Source organism: Terrapene carolina, unplaced genomic scaffold (genome assembly GCF_002925995.2).
Source record: "Terrapene carolina triunguis isolate 2854851 unplaced genomic scaffold, T_m_triunguis-2.0 Scaffold84, whole genome shotgun sequence".
Lineage (NCBI taxonomy): Eukaryota > Metazoa > Chordata > Testudines > Emydidae > Terrapene > Terrapene triunguis.
The window spans coordinates 16,281,209-16,305,096 of NW_020664435.1; the positions used below are offsets into that span (position 1 = coordinate 16,281,209).

Here is a 23,888-nt window from a genome sequence, read left to right on the forward strand (position 1 = left end):
AGACGCCACCAAACTCATTTTATATTGGCACTGAACCTCCAGCAGATTTTTGGTCACTAGTGACATGAGCCAGATTTGAATAGGTCCTCACTGATGAGACAAAGGTGGTGGGGTTTTTTTGTTTTGTCTGTTTTTACAGCAAGGTAACTAACACAAAATAGTTACCTCACTGTAAAATCTTCAGTGGAGACAAGGCACTTATAGTGTTTATCGGGAGGTATCTAACTGGGTAAAAAAAAAAAAAAAAGTATATCGGGAGGTAGTTAGGGGAGGTCAGTACTATCCACCCGTCCTTTGGCTGACCTTGCTTCATCTACTTCATAATAAAATTAAAGTGCCTTGTCTCCACTGAGGTTTTACAGTGGGATAGCTCATACACATTAGTTATTATCCCTAAATAAAAACACACCTACAAGTGCCTTGTATCCACTTTGGATTTTACAGCGAGATACTAATTATCTTGCTGTAAAAATACCACCTTTGTGTCAGTGAAGCTAAAGCCTTAGAGGCAATTCTAGTCCCCAGAATTATCCAATACAATACAGTTATCTATACTATGTGAATAATGATGTTTCCCATCCTTATTAAAAATGTTAAGAGCTATAGACAAAAAGCACTACATAAGCGCAAAACATTACATTGTTTGTGCGTGTGTAATGCCTCATGTTAACATGGCATTTTTTTAATTTGATGGAAGCACCTTTCATGTTAATTTATGTTACAAACACAGTTATATTGTTTCCTGAATGGCAAGGAATGAAAATAATAGGGCTGTCAAGCAATTAAAAAAGTTAATTGTGATTAATTGTGTGATTAAAAAATTAATTGTGATTAATTGCACTGTTAAATAATAATAGAATACTATTTATTTCATAACATCATAGAAGATTAGGGTTGGAAGAGACCTCAGGAAGTCATCTAGTCCAACCCCTGCTGAAAGCAGGACCAACCCCAACTAAACACTGTCCCTCTTTTTTTTATGCCAGAAAAAAAGGGGGGGGGGGTAGAATAGCTCAGTGGTTTGAGCATTGGCCTGCTAAACCCAGGGTTGTGAGTTCAATCCTTGAGGGGGCCACTTAGGGATCTGGCGCAAAATCAGTACTTGGCCCTGCTAGTGAAGGCAGGGGGCTGGACTCAATGACCTTTCAAGGTCCCTTCCAGTTCTAGGAGATAGGATATCTCCATTTAAAAAAAAAAAAATCATCCTAGCCAGGGCTTTGTCAAGCCTGGCCTTAAAAACCTCTAAGGATGGAGATTCCACCACCTCCCTAGGTAACCCATTCTAGTGCTTCACCACCCTCCTAGTGAAACAGTTTTTCCTAATATCCAACCTAGACCTCCCCCACTGCAACTTGAGACCATTGCTCCTTGTTCTGTCATCTGCCACCTTTGAGAACAGCTGAGCTTCATCCTCTTTGGAACCCCCCTTCAGGTAGTTGAAGGCGGCTATCAAATCCCCCCTCACTCTTCTCTTCTGCAGACTAAATAAACCCAGTTCCCTCAGCCTCTCCTCATAAGTCATGTGCCCCAGCCCCCTGATCATTTTCGTTGCCCTCCAGGTCTTCACTAGACCCACTAAATCAACACCCACTGCATCGATTGCAGCACTGTGGATCTCCCCATAGTGAAGACAAACCCCTAACTGCATCTACAGTGGGTGGTTAGGGCAATCTAACTTTGTCAAACAGGGCGTGAAATCTTTCACAGCCTTGAGAATTGTAGGTAGGTTGATGTAATATTAGACCAGGCCTTAGGCCCGATCCTGCAAACACTTCCTCATGTGCTTAACTCTAGGGGTTACTCCAATAATAAAGTTTCGCATGAGCATGTTTGTAGGATTGGGGCCTTACTGATCTGGTGGAACTACTACCTTGGCTCCATTACCCGGGTGTTCACACTAGGGTTGCCAATTCTGGTTGGACGTATTGCTGGAGGTTTCATCTCATGACATAATCTTTAATTCAAAATTAATCTTTAATTCCTGGAGACCCCAGGACAATCCTGGAGCTGGGTTGGCGACGCTAGTTCACAGGATGCCTCCTTCTCAGCGCCTCTGCAGACTGTCATGGCCCTTGTGGAATTGTGGCTGCTGAGGCACCTGTCATAGGAAACGCTCCGCCAGAACGTAGCAGGGGAAGTCGCTGGTTTGGCAGGTTCGGTGCACTCAGACTTGCTCTGGACTCCCAGCGCTTCCCAGCCGCTTCCCCTGGCGTGCAGAGTTTCAGAGTAGCAGCCGTGTTAGTCTGTATCCGCAAAAAGAACATGATTGGGAAGGACCATTTCGGCCTCTTCTGCAGCTGGTGTTTCCCTTCCCGTTTCAGCTGCTCGCTTTGCCACAACCCCAGGCAAGAAGCTTCCTTGCCTGCCCGCCCTTGCCCTCCCACGGAGCGTGCTGCCGCCTGTCTCTTCACACACACCCCGCAGCCAGGGAGCCACCCCCCTCCCAGGTGTGTGCGTGCAAGCAGCTGATAATACCCCCGCGGCCACGCCAGTCTCGCCTTTCCAGCCCCGCTGCCGAGGCCCGGCGAACTCAGCTCACGAGTGAGGCTGTGCTGGGCGACGCAGGCACCAGCCAATGGGCTAGAGAGCGCAGCGAGCATCGTCCTCCGCGGGGCAGGCTGCGGCCGGGCGAGCCACGGGCGCGCTGGTGAGTACGAGCCGGGCGAGACGGTGGCGGCCCCGGCATGCCGGGAAGGCGAAGGGGAGCCGCTGCCCCGCGTCTTCCCGAGGGCGCTGCAAAGGCTCCACCCAGCGCCCCCCCGTCCCGCTCTCCCTTTGTTCGGCAGCGCGTCCCCGGGGCGAGGAGCGGCTGGTCCGAGCCCCGGTCCCCCTCGGTGTCTCCCTCCGGCGCCGGCTGCTTTTAGCGGGGCTTTAGTTCCATCCGTGCGACTTCGTGTCTGGATGCCCTGAGGGTGATTTCAGACGGGCTGGGGTCAGTCTAGCTAACCACGGGTGTGTGTATCCACGCCCCAGGGTTAAAACGGCAAGCTGCTGTGCAAACACACCCTAAGGCCTAAGTATGGCTTGGGGGGGGGGTTAGGGGTGTGATTTTTATTGTTGTTGTAACTGAAATAGTTCTCGGGATACCTTGCACCACTGATTCCCCTGCCTATAAAGGGATGAACTGTACTAGCATAAGCAATTTAATCCAGTGTAAACTCTGTCCACGCTAGGGATTTTTTTTTTTTTTTACTGCTTTAATTATACTGCTATAGTGAATGCAGTGTAGACCAGCCCTTAGAGGAAAACAGAATTGGAAACAATCATCTTTTCAGTGGTGCTAAATAATGTGCCTGTGTTTCCAAGGATTGCAGGGAGGAGGGCCTGAAATTAATTCCTTTGAGGGCTGAATAACTGCATGAACTTTTTCCAAAGCCTGAATGGACCATTGTGATGACCCAGTCTGACCTGTGTTTAGAATTTCCCCAAAATAATTCCCACACTAACCTTTCGGCATTTGCTTTTATGGTTTTCAAAAATTTAAGCTATCCAGAAAAATAAGGCCATGAAAATAAGTTCAAAATTTTGCTATAAAAGGGTAATAAAATGTACATGCTGCTTGTTGCTACCTACTCTCTTTACTTGTTTCTCAGTATAATTCAGTATAGACTCAGGCCCCATTAGAATTTAAAGGATATCTCCTCTGTTGCAGTCCTTCACTAAATATAAAATCTAACAGCTCTTTGGACTGTCAAGCTACTTGTTCAGACTTGTTTGGTACACAAGGACCCTCCTATGAAGTATTTACTTAACAACTTGAATTTGTAATCAATGTTCTAACATTTTGTAGTATTGCTCTCATCCTCAACGTCAGCCTTCCTCCTCGAGCTGCCTAAGGCTTTGAGCAATTTTGTCCTTTAGTCAAAACTGATTTTTTTTGTAGTTACATTTTAATATACTGACAAATGGGAAATACTGGGTAACTTTCGTGAAACTTCCTGTTTTGCTGCCCAGAGTAAAATGTACTCACTTTCACAATCCTCTTTGCCCCTTGTAAAATGTTCCTGTAGAATTAATATTCCTAAATACAGATTACTGGGGTAATGTTCCTAAACATATAGCTATGGAATTGCAGTAAATGTTTACAAATATTATGAAGTACAGGGAGATGTTTCTTTAACTAGATTGTTTTATTTATTTATTTATTGTGGCACCTACAAGCCCTAGTCATGGACCAGAACCACACTGTGATAGGCATTGCACAAATACAGGAAAAAAAAGATAATCTCTACTCCAAAGAATAATGAGGTGTCCATCATGGGGGGGGGGGGGAAGGAAACTGAGTGTAGCTGACATGGTTTTCCTCTGCATCTTTTTAATGATATTCTTATTAAACACTGTCCCTTCCCTATCCCACATGCAAACTCATTTTAAAGGCTTAGCTCAAGTCCCCAGTTAAGCAAGCAAAACACCCCTCCACTTCTCTGCTAATTTCTTTCATGAGTCTACAATAATTTGTTTCATTTAGACACGGGGAATAGCTTTCCCTCTAGTTCTGTCAATCCAAGCCCTGGTCTAACATAAACCTCCAAAGTAAGAAAATTCAAAGGTAATGTCCTCTCAATGCTTAGCACCCTGCCTGACAGTCCCCCCCTCCCTCCCAGCACACCTAAAGTTTTTTAGGAAACCCAGTAGAATATTGTTTTACCATTGAGACTAGAAGTGTCCCTTTGAAACAATTTTATCTGAATGGAAGTCTGTGAAAAGGGTATGTAGGATTAGTTGGCATCAAGTTCAAGGAGACAATGATATTTCTATGATTAATAGGTTTAAAATTTGAATTGAAAAAACAAGATAATGCCTTTATGTAGCAGAAACTAATCTTAACAGAAAGCTGTTCTAGATTCTTCTATTGAGATTCAGGTTAATCTAGAGACTTTTTGAAGGAGAAAGTAGTTAAGGACATTGAGGTTAATAGTAATTGGGACAAAATACAACATGGTTTTACAAAAGGTAGATCATGCCAAACCAACCTGATCTCCTTTTTTGAGAAGGTAACAGATTTTTTTTTTTAGACAAAGGAAATGCAGTGGATCTAATTTACCTCAATTTCAGTAAGGCATTTGATACAGTTCCACATTGGGAATTATTAGCAAAATTGGAAAAGATGGGGATCAATATGAAAATTGAAAGGTAGATAAGGAACTGATTAAAGGCAAGACTACAATGGGTTGTACTGAAAGGTGAACTGTCAGGCTGGAGGGAGGTTACTAGTGGAAATCCTCAGGGATCGGTTTTGGGACCGATCTTATTTAATCTTTTTATTACTGACCTTGGCACAAAAAGTGGGAATGTGCTAATAAAGTTTGCAGATGACACAAAGCTGGGAGGTATTCCTCATACAGAGAAAGACCGTGATATCATACAGGAAGATCTGGATGACCTTGTAAACTGGAGTAATAGTAAAAGATGAAATTTAATAGTGAAAACTGCAAGATCATGCATTTAGGGATTACTAACAAGAATTTTTGTTATAAGCTGGGGACGCATCAGTTGGAAGTAACAGAGGAGGAGATAGACCTCGGAGTATTGGTTGATCACAGGATGACTGAGCCCCCAATGTGATATGACCTTGAAAAAAGCTAATGCGGTCTTGGGATGCATCAGGCAAGGGATTTCCAGTAGAGATAAGGAGGTGTTAGTACCGTTATACAAGGCACTGGTGAGACCTCATCTGGAATACTGTGTGCAGTTCTGGTCTCCCAGGTTTAAGAAGGATGAATTCAAACTGGAACAGATACAGAGAAGGGCTACTAGGATGATCCGAGGAATGGAAAGTCTGCCTTATGAAAGGAGACGTAGGCCGTGGCTACACTCAGAACTTCAAAGCTCTGCCGCGGGAGCGCTGGTACTCCACCTCCACGAGGGGATTAGCTTACAGCGCTGGGGCACTGTTTACACTGGCGCTTTACAGCGCTGTAACTTGCTGCGCTCAGGGGAGTGTTTTTTCACACCCCTGAGCGAGAAATTTGCAGCGCTGTAAAGCGCCAGTGTAGCCGTGGCCTTAAAGAGCTTGGCTTGTTTAGCCTAACCAAAAGAAGGCTGAGGGGAGATATGATTGCTCTCTATAAATATATCAGAGGAATAAATACCAGGGAGGGAGAGGAATTATTTAAGATCAGTAGCAATGTGGACACAAGAACAAATGGATGTAAACTGGCCATCAGGAAGTTTAGACTTGAAATTAGGCAAAGGTTTCTAACCAGTGGAGTGAAGTTCTGGAACAGCCTTCCAAGGGGAGCAGTGGGGGCAAAAAAAAATCTGGCTTCAAGACTAAGCTTGATAAGTTTATGGAGGGGATGGTGTGATGGGATAGCCTAATTTTGGCAATTAATTGATCTTTGACTACTAGCGGTAAATATGCCCAATGGCCTGTGATGGGATGTTAGATGGGGTGGGATCTGAGTTACTACAGCGAATTCTTTCCTGGGTGTCTGGCTGGTGAGTCTTGCCCACATGCCCAGGGTTTAGCTGATCGCCATATTTGGGGTCGGGAAGGAATTTTCCTCCAGATCAGATTGGCAGAGGCCCTGGGGGTTTTTCGCCTTCCTCTGCAGCGCGGGTCACGGGCACTTGCTGGAGGATTTTCTGCACCTTGAAGTCTTTAAACCATGATTTGAGGACTTCAGTAGCTCAGACCTAGGTTAGGGGTTTGATACAGGAGTGGGTGGGTGAGATTCTGTGGCCTACGTTGTGCAGGAGGTCAGACTAGACTATCATAATGGTCCTTTCTGACCTTAAAGTCTATGATTCTATGACTTCTGAAATTCCTAGAAGATGAGGGTGCTGTAGAGTAGACTGAGGTAAATGATGTGTCATTTTTAGGATCCATTTCTGCAATTGTATCTGTGTGAGTGGTGAACCTCCTTTCTGCATTAACCTCTTTTTGAAGTCAGTGGCCCTCTTCATATGTAGAAGGGTCTGCCTATGCAGACCTGATTGATTCCATTTCAGCATAATGAGTAAAGGATATGCAAACCACAGGTGTATGTGTGTACTGAGAGAGAGGAGAAGAAGAATATGTTCCTTGGGGATGAGAAGTCATTGGACATTTAGAAACAGGTAACAGATACTTTAGCAGGGAGTGAGAATTTCTCTGGTATTCCTCCTCCACTACAAATAATTTGTCAGGTTAGTTCCAGAAGTCAGCTTCACCATAGTAGAAGTCTATGGGGGAAACCCTGCCTGTTTGTTGTTGGTTGTTCTTCCCTTCCAAATATAAATGGAGTTGAACAATTGTCTTTTTTTAAAATGTTCTGAAAATGTATTCCCATATTTGTACATATGCATGTCATTTTTAAATTTTCATTGAGCCTAAAACTGGGGATGTGAGTGGAAGTTTGAGAATGCAAGAATCTGAACAAATGTAGAGCTAAGGAATTGATCCATCAGCCACTGAAGTTAGTGGAAGTATTCCCATTGGGCTTTGGACTGTGCCTCAAGTACATTGTAATAGCAGTTTATAATGAAAGTGCTGAGAGACCTTTAGGTAAAATATTGTTTGACTTTAAAACATTTTTGTTAAAATTCCTTCCATTTTTTGTGTAGTCAGGAAGTACCTTTTACTAACCTTGCTTAAATATAGAACTAAGAATAGGCCACAGGGGTCTCATGAGAAAATACCTGAACATCAATTGGTTAACACTGTGTGAAGTATTATCTGAAATGGAATTTTGGGAGAGTTAACAGAAGGGCAGGTTTCTGTCTGTAAAGATATTTTCTTCTTTCCCTCTATTAAAAATGAAACGAGCTCTATGGCCAAGCTCCCCTCAGTATTTTTCTTCTGTATCTTTTCTGTCAATATTCACCGATGCTCACGGAGTGTCTGTCCTTGCTTTGAAGTCTGTCCTCCCCTATCCTGGTCTGCATCTCTAATTGACAAATCTAATATCTGTGTGGAACAGAACAGATAATTAATAAAGATTGTTTGAATATACAGCTTCAAAGAAAAGAAATGGACAGATAAGACATTTTACATTTCAACTTGAACTCTTCAGCGTTAGCAGTCGGATTTAAAAGAACATTGTCAAGTTAAAAATCTTTCATTCTGAAAATATTTTACTTAACTGTTGGTACAAGTAACACATGGGCATATAAAAACCGAGATGGGAGAAAAATATTTTCCTTTGTTTATAAACTTTATGTAGTCATTTTCACTGTTTCCTCTGTATGGTTTCACTTTTAGAAAAATCTTGTGAAATAAACTGATTTGGGTAGAGGTAGGCCCTTAAACAAAAAGAGATACTAATACTGACATTCTCATGTTAACTCTCTACAACTCTAAGCTTCTTTAAAGGGGACAACTAAGCACAGATACCTTCCAATTGTACTTTTAAAGGGGATTTGTTCTTTCAGGTATTAAACGATTCCACAAGATGTTTGCAAAAGCAACAAAAAATTTTGTGAGAGAGACTGACACTGGCGGTGATTTGATCCCTGTATCCCGCTTGAATGACTCAGATAAATTACAGCTTCTGAACTTAGTAACAAAGAAGAAGAAATTGTGGTGCTGGCAGAAACCAAAGTACCATTTCTTGACAGTCACGCTGAATGATGTGCTTACTGAAGACAAACCTATAAAACCAGGTAAAACTATACTTATATGACATTACAGTAGATAAGAAGAATGCAAAGTACAATCTGTTCTAACCATTATTAAAGAAAGTTCTTACAGCATGTTACTGCAGGGTTTCTTTTGGCTCTGAAATATTCAGCACTTTTAAATATGAGATGGTTTGATCTTTTCTATACTTGACTTGTCATTTAGTTAATAACAATACTAATAAAATGTTAGTTAAAAAGTGAAATGTCTTGTCCAGTGAGAGTAGTGTGATTGAATGCTGGAGACTCCAAATGACAGTGTTGCTAAATTATATTATTTTATGGCTTGACATTCTGAAGAGCTCTTTCAGAGTCACTGTCAGGCTCCGGTGTGTGGTAATACTGTGCAGTCATAGTGCACTCTAGGTGAGAGCGCACTGTGATATGCTCAGCAGTTACCTCTTGCCCCTCCACGGTGAGGTGAGATGCATCTCATAATCCTCAAGCCCTGGGGCAAATGATGAATTTGGGGCAAATCAGTCTTGACGGCTGTCTGCGCTTTTTATAATACATTTTTAAAAAATGTTGTTTGTTTCAGATGTGGAGAACAAGGTTGCACATTGATCCTCAAAACAGAAACAGCGCAGGTAGCAGGAATGCAAGCTTTCTCACAGGCCCCCCCAATATTTATCAACCCTGACTTGGAAAGTCCAGCTCCAATTGTATACAAGGGAGAGCTCAGTCTTCCTGTCTGCTTATTCCTTGGCATCTCTGCCAAAACTGAAGACCTTTGGTCACAGGTGACTAAACGTAGATTTGATTGAGTGACCAGCAAGTGAAGGAGTCTGGGCCTGATTCTGATACTGGTTTATGCTAATGTGTACCAATGAAAATCTGCTGGGGGTAGCAACAGTGGAAGTGCTTGTGTAGACAGAGCTCAGGCATTTTTATCCCCATGTTGTCATCTCCTGTGTGGAGTGTCTGTACTTGTGTTTCCTCGAGTTGTTCCCACCATTGAGTTACACCATTGCTAGACTAACATTGGAAAGGGTAATAGCATGAACAAGGTCAGTATCTCTAGGCAGACATGACTGTCCAATATAAGTAATCTGGAGTGATCTGTGTTTATAACTTGCACATAAAATTGGGAACTGTTGAGTTCTGTGCCTAGAGTGTGTTATGTTTTTGGCATAGAGGCCATGATCCAAAGCCCATTTAAATCAATGGGAGCCTTTCCATTGGCTTCAGTGGGTTTTGGCTCAGGCCCTGATAAGACAAACCAAGATAATGGAAAATAGAAAGCTGAAAACATAAGTAGTTGAGTTGTGTATTAATTCTGTGTATGGCAGGAAAAAATCTCTAGGGTACTTTATAAACCTCTCATAGGATTTGAACTCAATACTATAATCATCATACATTTCCTTGAAATGCCAAAATGAAAAATAGTAAATAAGGGTTGTAGGCCAGTTAACTCTTCTATGTGACTTTATTTACCTGTTTATATTTTCCACAAGCTTCTATTTTTCAATCACATCCTGCTACTGTTTCAGGATCTATTGTTTTCAAGTCTGCATTAATCATTTTTTTTATTATGTTTTTTTTTTTCCAAGTTGTTGTTGAGTCTGACTTTGTGAAATATGAGGGGAAATTTGAAGACTTTGTCAGAGGAAGTATTGAAACTTCATTTGGAAAGATCAACCTGGGTGCTGGAGGAAAAGGCTTTGTAGAAAGCCAGTCTTCATTTGGAAACCTAAAAAAGCAGGAGGCTGATTTGCAGCAGCTTATGAAAGACCTCAAGGGAAGGTATGAGGGTTTATTTTTTGCCATCCATGTAAAGTTTAAAAAGGAATAATGAAGATATTTTTAAAATATCTTCAAGTGGCTTATTTTTACACTGAATTTACATGTTTAACTTGGTGCCAAATCCTCTCTGTGTGGGTGCAGGGATCTGCTTGTTTGGTGGTTGGTGCAGGATTGGAGCCTGAGTTTAGACAGGTTGTAATCAGTGGGAGTAATGAACCATGGGAGAGGAAAAGGGAATGCCAAAGATATGGAATAGAATCAGGCAGTTTCTTGGGTTGTAAGTCTTGTGTAAGGATTGTAAGTCTTGATGGATCCAGTAAGAATACTTTTCTTTTAATGTATATTGATTGTTTACAAACTAGAACATTTGAGGATTTTCTTCACCAGATGTCTAGTGCAAATGCTCATGGAAACCAAACTTCAAATACCCAGTATTCTAGTAAGCAAGCTTTAAAATCAGTTCTCTGAGTGTTCGTGCTAGTAAAACTTGATTGCACAAATTTAATAGGCATGAAATACAAAAGGGGAGAAACATGTCAACAAAAACTCATTTAAAAATTAAATGAATAATCAAAGAAAACATTTTACAGCACTTTCCTATCACTAATACAAACTCACTTATAACCTGAGAAAAATAGACTTCCGAAGTCAGGGGCTCAGTTCCATAATGTACAGAGCACCTCCTGCCAATCTCTGCGTGCCCCTAAATCTCATATAAGGGCCTCATACTGCAATGAGTTGTCCATGGACAGACCCCTTCGTGGAACCCAACTTACTTCAGTGGGAATCTTGTGCCCTTTGCCTTGCAGGATTGGGGCATGAATCATATGGGAGTCGAGGGTACTCAGCATGTGGTAGGATCAAGCCCTTAATCTATCGGATTCAGTGTAACATACTTTAACAACCGTTGCTAATGCTTTGATGATGATGAGAGGTGGCAGGTGTAGAAATGAGATGGAAGAATTAGTTTTTTCGCTAGCTGCATAATAGTTGTCTAAAGCTCTGTACATGTCCTTTAAACAGATGCTCTAAAAGTAATCAATTTCTCACAGTAACAACTGCCTGCTGTTCTACTTGTCATGAGTCTTTACAAACAGCCATCAAACTTGCTCTGTTGAAAGGCACCTTATTACTTTCCTAGTAAATTTCCTGATTAAAAACATAAATATCATGGCAAATGTGTGTGCCATGATTCAAAAATGAATTTATATATAGTATAAAGAAAAATCTCAAGATTTAGAGTAGATAGCATGACAGTGACACACTAGATCATGCCTAGTATCCGCTGGAAAAGATGAGTTTTGAAAAAACTAGTTAGCTGCTCCATTAGAACAGGCAACTCTCCCATAGCAAGTGGAAATGTTCTGATGTTAATCCAATGTCTGTGGGCTCACAATCTTCACAGTAATTAAACCGCATTTACAAACATTATCTGTATTCCACTTGGGATGGTCATAAAGTAGACACCAATCTGTGAATATCTAAAATGAAAATTAAGATCCCAATGATAGACCTCATGTTTGTAAATGTAGTGTATTAAATTAATACAAGCCCTAATCTAGTAAAAATATATATTTGGCTTCTGAAGTGTGGGAACGCACATGGGACTGCAGAATCCTTGGTTTGTTAGACTCAGAAACCAGTTATTGAGGCCCTTAATTTTCTGAAGATAATATGCTCTGTATATGAGTCTCACTGGATTGTTTATGCAGATTTTGCACTGGAAGTATGCCAGTGCAATATGCCTGCATTGCACCCAAGCATCTGGCTCATTTTCTCTAGAAAAGACACTTCATAATTTATTAACGCTTATGATACAAAATATATTGCCAATATTCCAGCCAGTCCTAGTTTCACTAGGAGTTGGGAGATTACAGAACAAGATTAATTTGCAGTTTTTCCTGTGACCCTGGTCATAGAATATCAGGGTTGGAGGGGACCTCAGGAGGTCATAAGCAGTATGGCCCTTAGAATTTACCATACTGAAGCTGTGGCAGTTCTTTTAAAATTGAAATTTCCTGTATTTGTATGTTAGTTATTTCATGATGTGACACACATTTTTCTTCAGCATCTACCTATTATCTTGCTCATAGAACATTATGTGATCACATTAAGAAACACTGGTGACCTTCAAACTGAGGATTTGATTTTAAGCATGTTTAATTGATTTCACCTAATGAAATGACTGTTATCCAGGTTTGCTGGATCTGTAATTATTTTGTTCATTTTTAATGTATATTCTGATTGTTTCTTTGCAAAAATGCAGTACTTGTTTTGAATTATATCACAATTCAAGTAATGCAAAAGTTTAAATAAAGTTTAAAAAATAATTTGTCCTCAATGTACAGAATGTGATACTGTGCTGTGTGGTGTAAAATCAGCTTCCCTCCCCTTATATGTACCTTCTAGAGGAGAACCGGAGTGAAGCTCATAATTAAATTACAAAAACCTATGGTGTATTCCCTTTTTAGCAAGACTTTAACAGCTGAATGGTGTGGTGTAAGGTCCCGCGTAAGTAAAATATCATTACTTTTACAAAATATGCCACACTACATCTGTTAACATAATATGAAGTATCAAAATAATTAAAATTAAAATGCTCTTGTCAAATATATGAACAAAGCACATTTTGTGATACGTTATCCTGGCTCTTTTTTGCTGTGTTTGCTGAACTAAGTCGTTAATTCACAAAATGCAGTAATTCACTGTCTTGCAGCTGCTTAGGGTGAATAAATGAGGCTCTACTACTAATCAATTTGTTAGAAAATAAGATCAATCATAATTGTTGTTTTGTTTTATACCATCATAGACATGTAGGACTGGAAGGGACCTCAATAGGTCATCTAGTCCAATCCCCTGCACTCAAGGCAGGACTAAGTAATAGTGCTAGACCGTCCCTGACAGGTGTTTGAAGGTTTTTAAGAACAGATTAGACAATGAGGGAGATTCCACAACCTCCCTAGGCAATTTGTTCCAAAGTGATTAATCGCCCTGACAGGAAGTTTCTCCTAATGTCCAACCTAAACCCCCCTTGCTGCAATTCAAGCCCATTGCTGCTTGTCCTATCCTCAGAGGTTAACAAGAACAATTTTTCACCCTCCTCTTTGTAACAACCTTTTATGTACTTGAAAACTGTTATGATGTCCCCTCTGTCTTCTCTTCTCCAGGCTAAACAAACCTAATTTTTTTCTTCATAGGTCGTTTTCTAGACCTTCAATCATTTTTGTTGCTCTTCTCTGGACTTTCTCCAATTTGTCCACATCCTTCCTGAAATGTGGTGCCCAGAACTGGACACACTACTCCAGCTGAGGCCTAATCAGTGTGGAGTAGAGTGGAAGAATTACTTGCTTCCAGCACTCCTGCTAATACATCCCAGAATGATGTCTACTCCCCCCCCCCCCCTTTTTTTTTCTTTTTTTTTTTTTTTTTTTTTTGGCAACAGTGTTACGCTGTTGACTCATTTAGCTTGTGACCCGCTATAGCCCCCCAGATCCCTTTCTGTAGTACTCCTCTTTATGCAATCATTTCCCATTTTGTACATGTGCAATAGATTGTTCCTTCCTATTTACTTCGGACCATTTCTCCAGTTTGTTTAGATCATTTTGAATTTTAACCCTATCCTCCAAAGCACTCGCAACCCCTCCTAGTGTGGTATCGTCTGCAAACTTTATATATGTTCTGTCCATGTCATTATCTAAATCATTTATGAAGATATTTAAAAAGAACCAGGCCCAAATTGAAATATGTTCTGGTATATTCTACCTTAAAATTCACTTTATTGCTTATGCAGTGAGTTAATTAGCAGATAACATATATACATAAGCCTAAACTGAGTAATGGTGGGGGTTTTATTGCTGTTAATCTTGTCCTTCCTCCCCCCCACTTGTCAAGTAATGCATGAAGTTAAATTGTAATCTCATCAAGGCAGGGACTGTGTGTTTGTATTTGTTCTTTAAAGCACCTAACACGTTTTTGAGCACTGTTGAAATACTTAGAGGCTGGTAAGATACCTGGGCCAGTTATCTGTTCAGTGTAGATTTCAATCAGTAGTATTACATGGCTTAAGTGAACTCCTAAAATGTCACCACTCAGAATTGCATACAATCAGGGTGTGTGTGTGTGTGTGTGTGTGTGTTTGAGAGAGAGAGAAAAAATGGAGTACGGGAAGTTGTATAGAAAATTCAGGAGCACTGTCCCCCTTTTGAACTCAGTCATAAGTCTTTAGTACTCTCAGGGAAGATGTGGTATAGAGTAATTGCCTGGTGTCTCTTTAGGGGAACTGTGAAATACTGTATTTAAGGAGATTATAGTAAGTATTGTGTTTATGGTGTGATGGTAAGAAATCACTCGGAAAACTGATTTTAAATGGCTTAATAAAGGAACTAATATGGAACTGTGTTTGGTGGAATGTGACAGTGGATTAGACTGGTGTTCTCTGCTGTCTGACACCAGGCTATACAGACTTTTGTTCTGAGAAGGAATAAAGCTGTGCAAGAGTTGACATTGTAAAGTAGGAGGCAGTGTTTGAATAGAAGAAATAGACTATTGTGCTTTATAAGTGAGGTGGAGAAGATTGAACAGACTAGCACATTTCTGTTGAGTAGGGCAGAGAAATGCGTTCTTATAAAGTGAAGAAGTAGATACATTTATTGGGGGGTGGGGGGCGGGATAGCATCCATTTGTGATTGGTACAGCTAGGAATCTGTTCACATGTGGAAACGGTTCTTCAGCAGTGTGGGTGATTTAAAATGGTGAGCAGAAATATGTGGTGCTAGAAGATAGGAGGTTGCCCATCAGTGAGTGTGCCTAAGGGCCCAACATTGCAAACCCTCTCTGTTTGGAACGCCCAGCAACTAGCTGAGTACTTAGCATAAAGAGTTTGCAGGATTGGGCCTTTCTTCTCATTCCCCTGGAAAATCTAGGTAGGATTGGATGGAAGAGTGGTCCTAGCCCTCCTGAGGAAACTCTGGCTGCAGGGGACCTGAGGAGGCCACTGAGCTGGTGGCTCTAGGTTTGTTTCTCTAGATTTGTATCTGCCTGTCGTGCTCCTTCCTTTTATTGGCTTCTCTATTTTTCCTTTGCTGCCTCTGTTCTGCAGCAGAGAGAGAGTATTCAGGGTAAATAGCAGCACTTTCTTATAATACAAGAAGAGGAGAACATCCAATAAAATTGAAAGACAGTGGGAGCAGGATCATGCCCACTGTCTTTCAAGTCAATGGGAGTTTTGCTGTTGATTTCATTGGGGGCAGGATCAGTCCAAGTAAGTTTAAAATTGATAAAAGCACGTTTTTATTACACAATGTATAATTAAACCATGGAACTCATTGCCATAGAACATCACTGAGTTTTATAAAAACTTTCACTTCATCTTTTAACTTACAACACACATACATTTACTTCAAATTCTGTATCTCTGATTTGAGGTATCCAGCATTTCAGATGTGTTTTATAATGTTTCTTTTGTAAGGCATTTCAGCTTACCTTTAAAGAGTTTGAAAAGGAATGCAGTGGAGTGATAGGAAGTTAACCCAGATCAATGATAATGCATGTAAAATAGAATGTGAAAGTGATTAGAAGAGTGATATGTTGCATACAATAAATAAGAGCATTAAAATACGATTTGTGAAATAAAAACTGCAACTCCATTTGTATGCATCCTCAGTCATTTAATCTAGCCCTTCCCACGTCTCATGTTAACTATGCTCATAGTACAAGGCTAAGGTAAAACTGAGCGAATGAGGTGTCTTAGGCTTGGCCTATACTACAAAGTTAGGTCGACACAAGGCAGCTTATGTCGACCTATGTCAGTGTCTACACTACAGCCTTGGTCCCGCCGATGTAAGTGCCCTACTACACCAATATCATAACTCCACCTCCAGGAGAGGCGTAGGGCTTATGTCAGTGTAGTTAGGGTGACATGAACACTGTTTCTTACATCAGCTGTTGGCTGTCTTGTCAATTTCAGGGCTGGGGAGCTCCCACCTCCCCAGCCTGGCTGCTGTCAGGTCTCAACTACAAGACAGGCTTGGGCTGCCACTCAAGCTCCCTACCGGGAGCCCTGCTGCCCCCCAGGGTCCTGGGACTCCAGGTACAGATTTCTCCGCCGAAGGCAAGAAGCTCCCAGCAGGGAGCTGTGTGGAGCTGAGCGCCCTGGCTCTCACCCCCCCATACACACTTCAGTCGATGGAAGCGCTCCTGGTGTGGACTCACACCACCAACAGAAGGAGGGTAGTGTGGACATCAGCCGCTGCAGTAATTACTGCAGTGCCTATAAGTGGATCTAACCTAGGTTGACTTAGATTGTAGTGTAGACTTGCCCTTAGTCATTGGAATTCTCTGATGCATGGTGGACACTGTCCCCCGCCTTTGCCTTGTTAGGTTGTGTCCTTGAAGATAATTAAGATAAGATGGCTATTCATTTACTTCATCTGATGAGGTTTATTAAATGTTTTATTTAGGTTTTTTTTTTCTTCCATCCAAAATAGCACAGTGTTCTCTAGGGCTCCAATCCTGCATTGTGATCCACGTGAGCAGTTGACAGCACCCCAGGACTTCAGCAATCTGCCCACGCAGATCACCATGCAGGACTGGGGGCTGAGATGTTTATATTATAGCTGTCTGAAAATAAACTGAGTGGTGTGTCTCTGTGGGAAGTCATTTAACTGTGTTGTCCTTAAGAGACTTGTTTCAAAATTAATCATTGCCATTATAGATACGTTTTTACACTCCCAATCCTGATCACATTAAAATCAGTGAGGACAGGAGGGAGGCCGCTAAGTGTACGGGGACCATATTCAGGAAAGCATTTAGTGTATGTCCTGTTGGAGTCAGTGGAATTGGGACCTGAGAATAGGAGGCTTCATTTTTGACACAGGACTCTTAGTTGGTTAGCTGTACTTCAGATTCAAAGGGTATAAGAGGATTTGAGCCAGATTAACTCCATTGCAGTAGATGAAACTGAACTCTGCAGGGCCATTATTTTTAACAAAATTTAAGCAGGTTTTGAAGTACTTCTTGAGTTAGTACTATTTCTGGTACCAAATTAATCTGGTTGTATTTTTCTACATTCTCTTTTCTTTTCCTATAACTGGATAGAATGGAGCATGTCCTGTAAGTTTGTAACCACCTAAAATAGGCACAAAATATGTGGAATGAAAACAAGAGAGCCTGGGGGAAATGTTCTTGTGTTGCATCCCTGTTGGTCCTTATGTTGCCTCTTGCAAGTTCTTTGAAGCATGGACCCATCTTGCTGTAGATCTTCAAGATGCCTAGTACGCTTCTGAACACTACATAAAGCTTAATTATAGTAGTAATAATATGGAAAGTGTAATCTCTCTGATAGTTACTATGCTGCTCAGTAGCCCCAGTTTTGCATGTCAGTGGGAGCTTCCAAGAACAGCGGTGTTTGTTGCCATGTGAAAATTCTTGGATTTCAGAGCCTGACCTTTCAGATATAAAACTAAGCTTTGTAAAAAAAAAAATAAAAGCCCCAAAAAATCTCAGGAATGTTTGGGTGCATTGTTTCATAATATATTTTTCCTCATCTGCACAATGTTTAGGGTTTCTAGACAGTTCTTTCTGAATGACTGAGCTTTCACAGAAACAGGTAGAGGTTTCTAAATTCCACACAGATCAAAAATTGTCTGAAGGTGTGGGGAGTTTTTTGGGGGGAGGGGTTCTTTTTTTGTTTTGTAAAGAAAATAAAAGAACCAAGCTGACTTCCATCTGATGTTGTGCTGTCTGTGTAACTTCTGAAGCTCCAGAAACTGGGGTCTCTAAACTTTTTTAATTGAAGGGGGGCAGGGGGGAGAAGCTAGATTGATTTAAATGAATCTGAGGCAGAACATGTCTTTGTATTGTATTTTCTGGGCATTATAGTTTAACCCCTCTGAATACCCCATTTACAGTAGAATGGAGGAGGGGATTAAATAACTCCTGTCAAGGATAGCAATCTTTTAATCTTTTAGCTATCTTGCTAGAGCTGTCTGTTAATAGAAGGTCTGACACCTCTTTTAGGAACCTCAGATGAGTATTTTGAAAAAGGTTGGTATAATTTACACATTTTAGTTGATGGAATACAGTTAAAAGTTCCTTTAACTTCACTGACAGAACTGAATCCTTTATCATAGACCCCAGAAGATGTGGTAATGAAGTATGTAATCCTTTCTTAGAAAAATCTTGTGGTCTTTTGATATTTTTAGGGCATGATTCTGGTACCCTTTCTCATGTTGAATAGCATCTTACTTCAGTGAGACTTAAGGACATGCTTAAGTGCTTTGCTGAGTTGAGGTGATTTGCTAAATTGGGGACATATTAAGGTGCTACTCAACATGAGTAAAGGGGGCAGAATCGCTCCTCCCTCTTAATGTTCCTTCCCCCCCCCCCCATCTTTTGAATATGACAGTTCTGGTAATTGATTTTTTTAAAATCGATCCTTGACCTTCACAGGTGCATTGGAACTGACACGGAATAAAATCGGGGTATCCTTTTAGTCCACGCAAGAGCTTTAAGCTCAACAAATTCACGCTAGAAATAAAGCATGCATTTTTAATCGTGAGGGGTAATTAACCATTGAAACAACTTTCTAGGGACCGGAAGGATTCTCCATTTCTTGAAGTCCTTTTTAAGTCAAGACTGGATTTCCTTTCTAAAAGATGTATGCGATCACTGAAATAAAGTTATGGACTCAATACAGAAATGATTGGGTGAGGTTCTGTGACTTGTGTTATGCACGAGGTCAGACTGGATGATTTTAACAGTCTCTTCTGTCCTTAAAATCTATGAAATGTTATCTACTTCCACCATGTAAAGTACTTGGTTAGTTGTGATCGCAGTTTACCAGCCATGAGTCTGACTAAACACTAAAACCGACTTATTAATAGCAAGATTAGAAAACGGAGGTAATTAGTTATTATAGGTGGGGTTGGGAGCATGACTTCTTATTAAGGTTGCCTGATAACGTCCCATTATAAGACTTGTTTTCAGTTGTTTATAACTTTGCCAAACTTTAACTGATTGGTCTGAAATTTTCCATGTTGGAGATCTGTCTCAAGCGGAATTTTTTTGAACATTTTTAGCCAAAACAGTTGCGTTGTTTCTGAGAACAAGGCTAAGGAAAAAGATCATCTTGTTTTGCCCATTTTAAAAAATTCTGGTGTCCTTTTCTTAGAAAAGCTGTAGTTGCCCCCATGCTTTGGAGCAGGGACTTGAAATTGGCAGGAGGGTGATCTTTGTGTCAAGGATGTGCCTTTTGCTATCCCCTGATAAAACTATCCAAGTTATAAGCTTTTGAAAAATTGCAGTTCAGACATGCTCAGTCGAGACTTGCTAGAGCATTACAGCTAAAATCTTGGAAGATTCTTTTCTCATTGAGCATGCTTGAACCTCTCGCAGCTACTAGTGTTGACCAGACCGTGCATGTACCATCAACACAGAGTGACATAGCATGGTCCAGCCATGGCCCAAGTTGGACTGCCCCTGTAACGGCTGCTCCGTGCCAGGGTGGAGCCAGTCTCTCCTGTGCTCTCAATGATATCTCACCCCTGCTGGCACCCAGACAGCGTGGAGGAGGAAGCTGTCTGATTCAAATGCAGAGGGGACAAAATACCAAGCGGGGTGGGGCGGGGGAGGAAAAGGAGTAGATTGGGACAAGGAGATTGTTGGAGGTGGGACTGGGAGGCTGGGGAGGCAAATTAATTCTGGTATTTTCTAGCATTTGAGTGCTTGACTTTGCAACCTTAATAATTTTCTTTTAATGTGTTTTTTTTTTTTTGCGTATAATTAGACATCCTTGTCTACTAGCCAATAATTTCAATCTTACACCCTTAGGCATGCCACTGGGTGGACCACAAATATCTTTTTTTTGGTACTTACTGCAGTCCTTATTTGGGAATTGGCTATTCTGTGACTCAGTTACTTCAATGGGGCTGTGCTTGTTAGTCAGCAATAGACTCTGAAGCTAGTGGGGCAGATTCTCAGCTGGTGTCACTTGTCATAGCTCCGTTGAAGTCGGTGACAACTGACCCACCAGCTGAGGAGATCCCCTTATGTTTGCAAGGTCAGTTGATTTGTTTTCAAACCACAAAGGAGTCTTATATTTGTCTGAAGTTATTTGGCTTTGTTTTAAACAAATAAAAATAACTAAACAATTGCCTTGACTGACATTTTTGCTGGAAATGATAAACCAAGAATTCACTAAATATTGTGGGATTTAAATTGTTCCAAACTGATAATTACAGTCGTGCTGCTACCAGATAACAAAAGAGAACATCATAATTTGAGGAGGATACTCATACTGAAACCATTTATACTTTACAATAAAAGCTTCTTACAAAGATTGCCAGGCATACAATTAAGAAGACTGTTGTTTTATCAGCTGCAGTGTTTATGCTATTAATACTTTATTTTTTTTAATTTCAGAACAATAAATCTAAACAATAATTTACTGCAACAAGTGCTAGGAAGAAAACATGAGGTACTGTGTATCTTGACAGTAAAGATAGTAACAACTCAAAAGTGTTTGGTATCTGAACATATTCAGACAGAAGCAAAATATGGTGGCGTGGTGGGACTCCATACAAAAATTGTAAAGGTAAAAAACAAAACAACCCACCAACCATGCAGCACACACAAATATTTCTTCAACATCATTAGATGTCTTCAAAACCTCAGTTATGGTATTAAACAATAATTGAAAAAAATTCCACTTTTTTTTTCCTCCTGATTTTGGACAAACCATATTATAACTCACCATATCCTGCCCTTGATTTAATAGATCTGTTCCTTCTCTAACTGCTAGAGCTAAGCACATAATTGGCAGTGAACGTTATCGAATTAATTTAGCCCTTTTTCCTCCATATGAATTTTCTGAGAACAGATCAGTTTCCTCATATGTATTCATTATTTTTAAGTATTTGGCAATTTTTGTCAATATTTTAAACTGTATCTGTTGCAAATAGTTCTCCACAACTTGTGGACCACAAGTATTTGATACATTGTTTAGTTGTCACTGATCAGTAGAGTTCCCTAGTTAGTTGAGAGTGCAGGCTCTTCTGGTGTGAATCTCGAACCTGGTTTCCATGAATACTCTTGACCTGTGATTCAGTGTTAAAAGAAATGGCACATTAAAGGGGCAAGAGCACAGCTGAAGCCAATTCATTTAAAAATTCAAGTGACTATTTGGAAACCAGGTTTTGCCATGTCACCCAGCTCCATGGAGTACTAGGATCCTAATTGTTTACCATTTTTCTTCAGGTGCATTACAAGTGCTTCTGAAATGACTGTCTAACAAACTGAGGCAAAATCATCCGAACTACCGACAAATCCCCACTGTAGGGGGATCCTCCACTGGCATAAAGCTGGCAGAGCTAGCTCTGCTAACCTGCTCCACCAGCTCTTGTGCTGCCTGGTTGTAAAGAGGGTGGGGATGAGCAGGAGGGGTGTCAGGATGGGTGGGCAGGGCGCAGCAGCAGTATGGCAAAGCGAGGACCAGTTTTCCACTGGTGTCATGGGACTTTACACCAGGAGCATAAGTGAAAGCTGCCCGCTGCACACGCTGGGGCTGGGAGGCTGAGGGTTGAGGAGTTGCTCTTGTCTCCTGCCACAGGGCAGAGCTCAGACACGGAGAGCTTTGCTGGCATAAATGTTCGCATGTGATCTTGACTCGGGCTAGGGTGACCAGACAGCAAATGTGAAAAATTGGGACGGGGTGGGGGTAATAGGAGCCTATCTAAGAAAAAGACCCCAAAAATCAGGACTGTCCCTATAAAATTGAGACATCTGGTCACCCTAACTCGGGCACAGTGGAGAATTGAGCTAAATCTTTTCCTAATCTAATTTATGGTGTTACCTTGAAGTTCATTTTGTGTGCAAGCTGCTCTGTACTTGAATCAAATAAACAGTGGATGAATATGTCCCTCAGGTTTCAGTGAGCGAAAATGGGAATGTGAGAAAGGATTCCAATGTGGTGTTAGAGATTCCTGCCCCCACCACGATTGCCTATGGCGTAATTGAACTGTATATAAAGCGTGATGGTCAGTTCGGTAAGTACGATGTCCATTTTCTTTTACATGTAGCTCTGATATGGAAAAGAGCCACCTCCTCAAGTAAAGCCTTTCATTCACCTGCAGGCTTACAGCACCTGGTTCTCCATTGCCCTGCATCTTGCATAGTCATTTACACCAGTGCAAAATGGGCATAAAATGCTGCTACTACACCTCTACCCCGATATAACGTGACCCGATATAACACGAATTCGGATATAACACTGTAAAGCAGTGCTCCGGGGGGGTGGGGCTGCGCACTCCGGTGGATCAAAGCAAGTTCGATATAACATGGTTTCACCTAGAACGCGGTAAGATTTTTTTGGCTCCCAAGGACAGCGTTATATCGAGGTAGAGGTGTATTTTGATTTAGTAGCATTTTATACACTCTTCGCACTCCCTTTTCACTATTATAAATAGCTACATAAGATGCAGGGCAACAGTCAATCAGATCCAGAATACGATACAGTCAATCAAATATTGTCTGTACAACATTTGATTAGAAAAAATGATGAAGAAATAAATTGAGGCTGGTAGTTCATGAACTTTACTGATTTACATTCAAATTAATATAGGTCAGAAAAGTGACCGTAAAAATGTCCTTGCCATGTTCAGCCTTTGTCTCTTGGTTACTCAGATCAAATTTGCTGAGATTACAAGTAAAAATACATTGGGGTTGGGGATTTTGGTTTGGTTTGCTGGGTTTTTTGGTTTGTTGTTTTGTAACTCCCTGCTCTGGACATTCCATCTGGGCTCTTCCTTCTTGTGTATCATCACTACAAATCCCAGACCCATGTTAGGTTACTGATTATAATGTGCAAGAAGGAAAGAACCCAGGTTGGGTGTGCAGTGCAGGCAGTTAGAAAAGTTTAAGTGCATCCAAGATGAACTGTAGATGTCCTTAAGGTGCAATTGAGATGTAAATCTACAATGCATTTCATTTGGGTCTGTTCCAGGAGATGACCAGCTGAAATCTACACTGACTTTTGAATCTCCTGATGAGTTTGTAGGACTGGCAGTAATAATAATTTTTATTTATTTATTTATTATTTGTAAACAAAATGTATTTGGCCTAAAGTCGTCGAGATGCGATGAATAGGAAAATTCCCTAAGGCTGTACATTTTATAGTCAATTTTCAGAAATGAACTGCATTTCCCAGTTAACTACACTGCTTGCTGTATCCGGTGTTAATAAGACAGGCTAACAATGTGTATTAAAATATTATTTAGTAAAAGTTTGTAGCTGGGAATCTCTCCCTGGGAATTGTGTGTGTGTGTGTGTGTGTGTGTGTGTGTGTGTGTGTGTGTGTGTGTGTGCATTCACTGATGTCTTTCTTCACTGCTGCCTGACCCTATTTTCATTTTAATTATCTAATCTTTCTGTCTTCACAAACAACATATGTCTCATGTTGCCTTTATTTGTTGGACCTCATAAACAACATATGTCTAGTGTTTGGGTTTTTTTTTTTTTTTTTTTTTTTTTTTTTTTTTTTTTTTTTTTTT

The 23,888-nt window shown here is 40.8% G+C and overlaps 1 protein-coding gene across 2 annotated transcripts in view; it reads left to right on the plus strand.

Annotated features, from left to right (window-relative positions):
• Positions 1–2,267: 2,267 nt before the first annotated feature.
• GSDME (gasdermin E) overlaps positions 2,268–23,888 on the plus strand; it is a 32,104-nt gene continuing 10,483 nt past the window's right edge. Inside the window, exons 1-5 of one of the 2 annotated variants that reach the window (XM_029910998.1) lie at positions 2,268–2,647; positions 8,356–8,586; positions 10,152–10,344; positions 20,764–20,935; positions 22,265–22,385. In XM_029910998.1, the coding sequence (XP_029766858.1) occupies positions 8,376–8,586; positions 10,152–10,344; positions 20,764–20,935; positions 22,265–22,385 (697 nt within the window). In that variant the 5' untranslated portion in view covers positions 2,268–2,647; positions 8,356–8,375. The remainder of the gene's footprint in view (positions 2,648–8,355; positions 8,587–10,151; positions 10,345–20,763; positions 20,936–22,264; positions 22,386–23,888) is intronic. The other variant, XM_029910999.1, reaches the window with a different exon arrangement.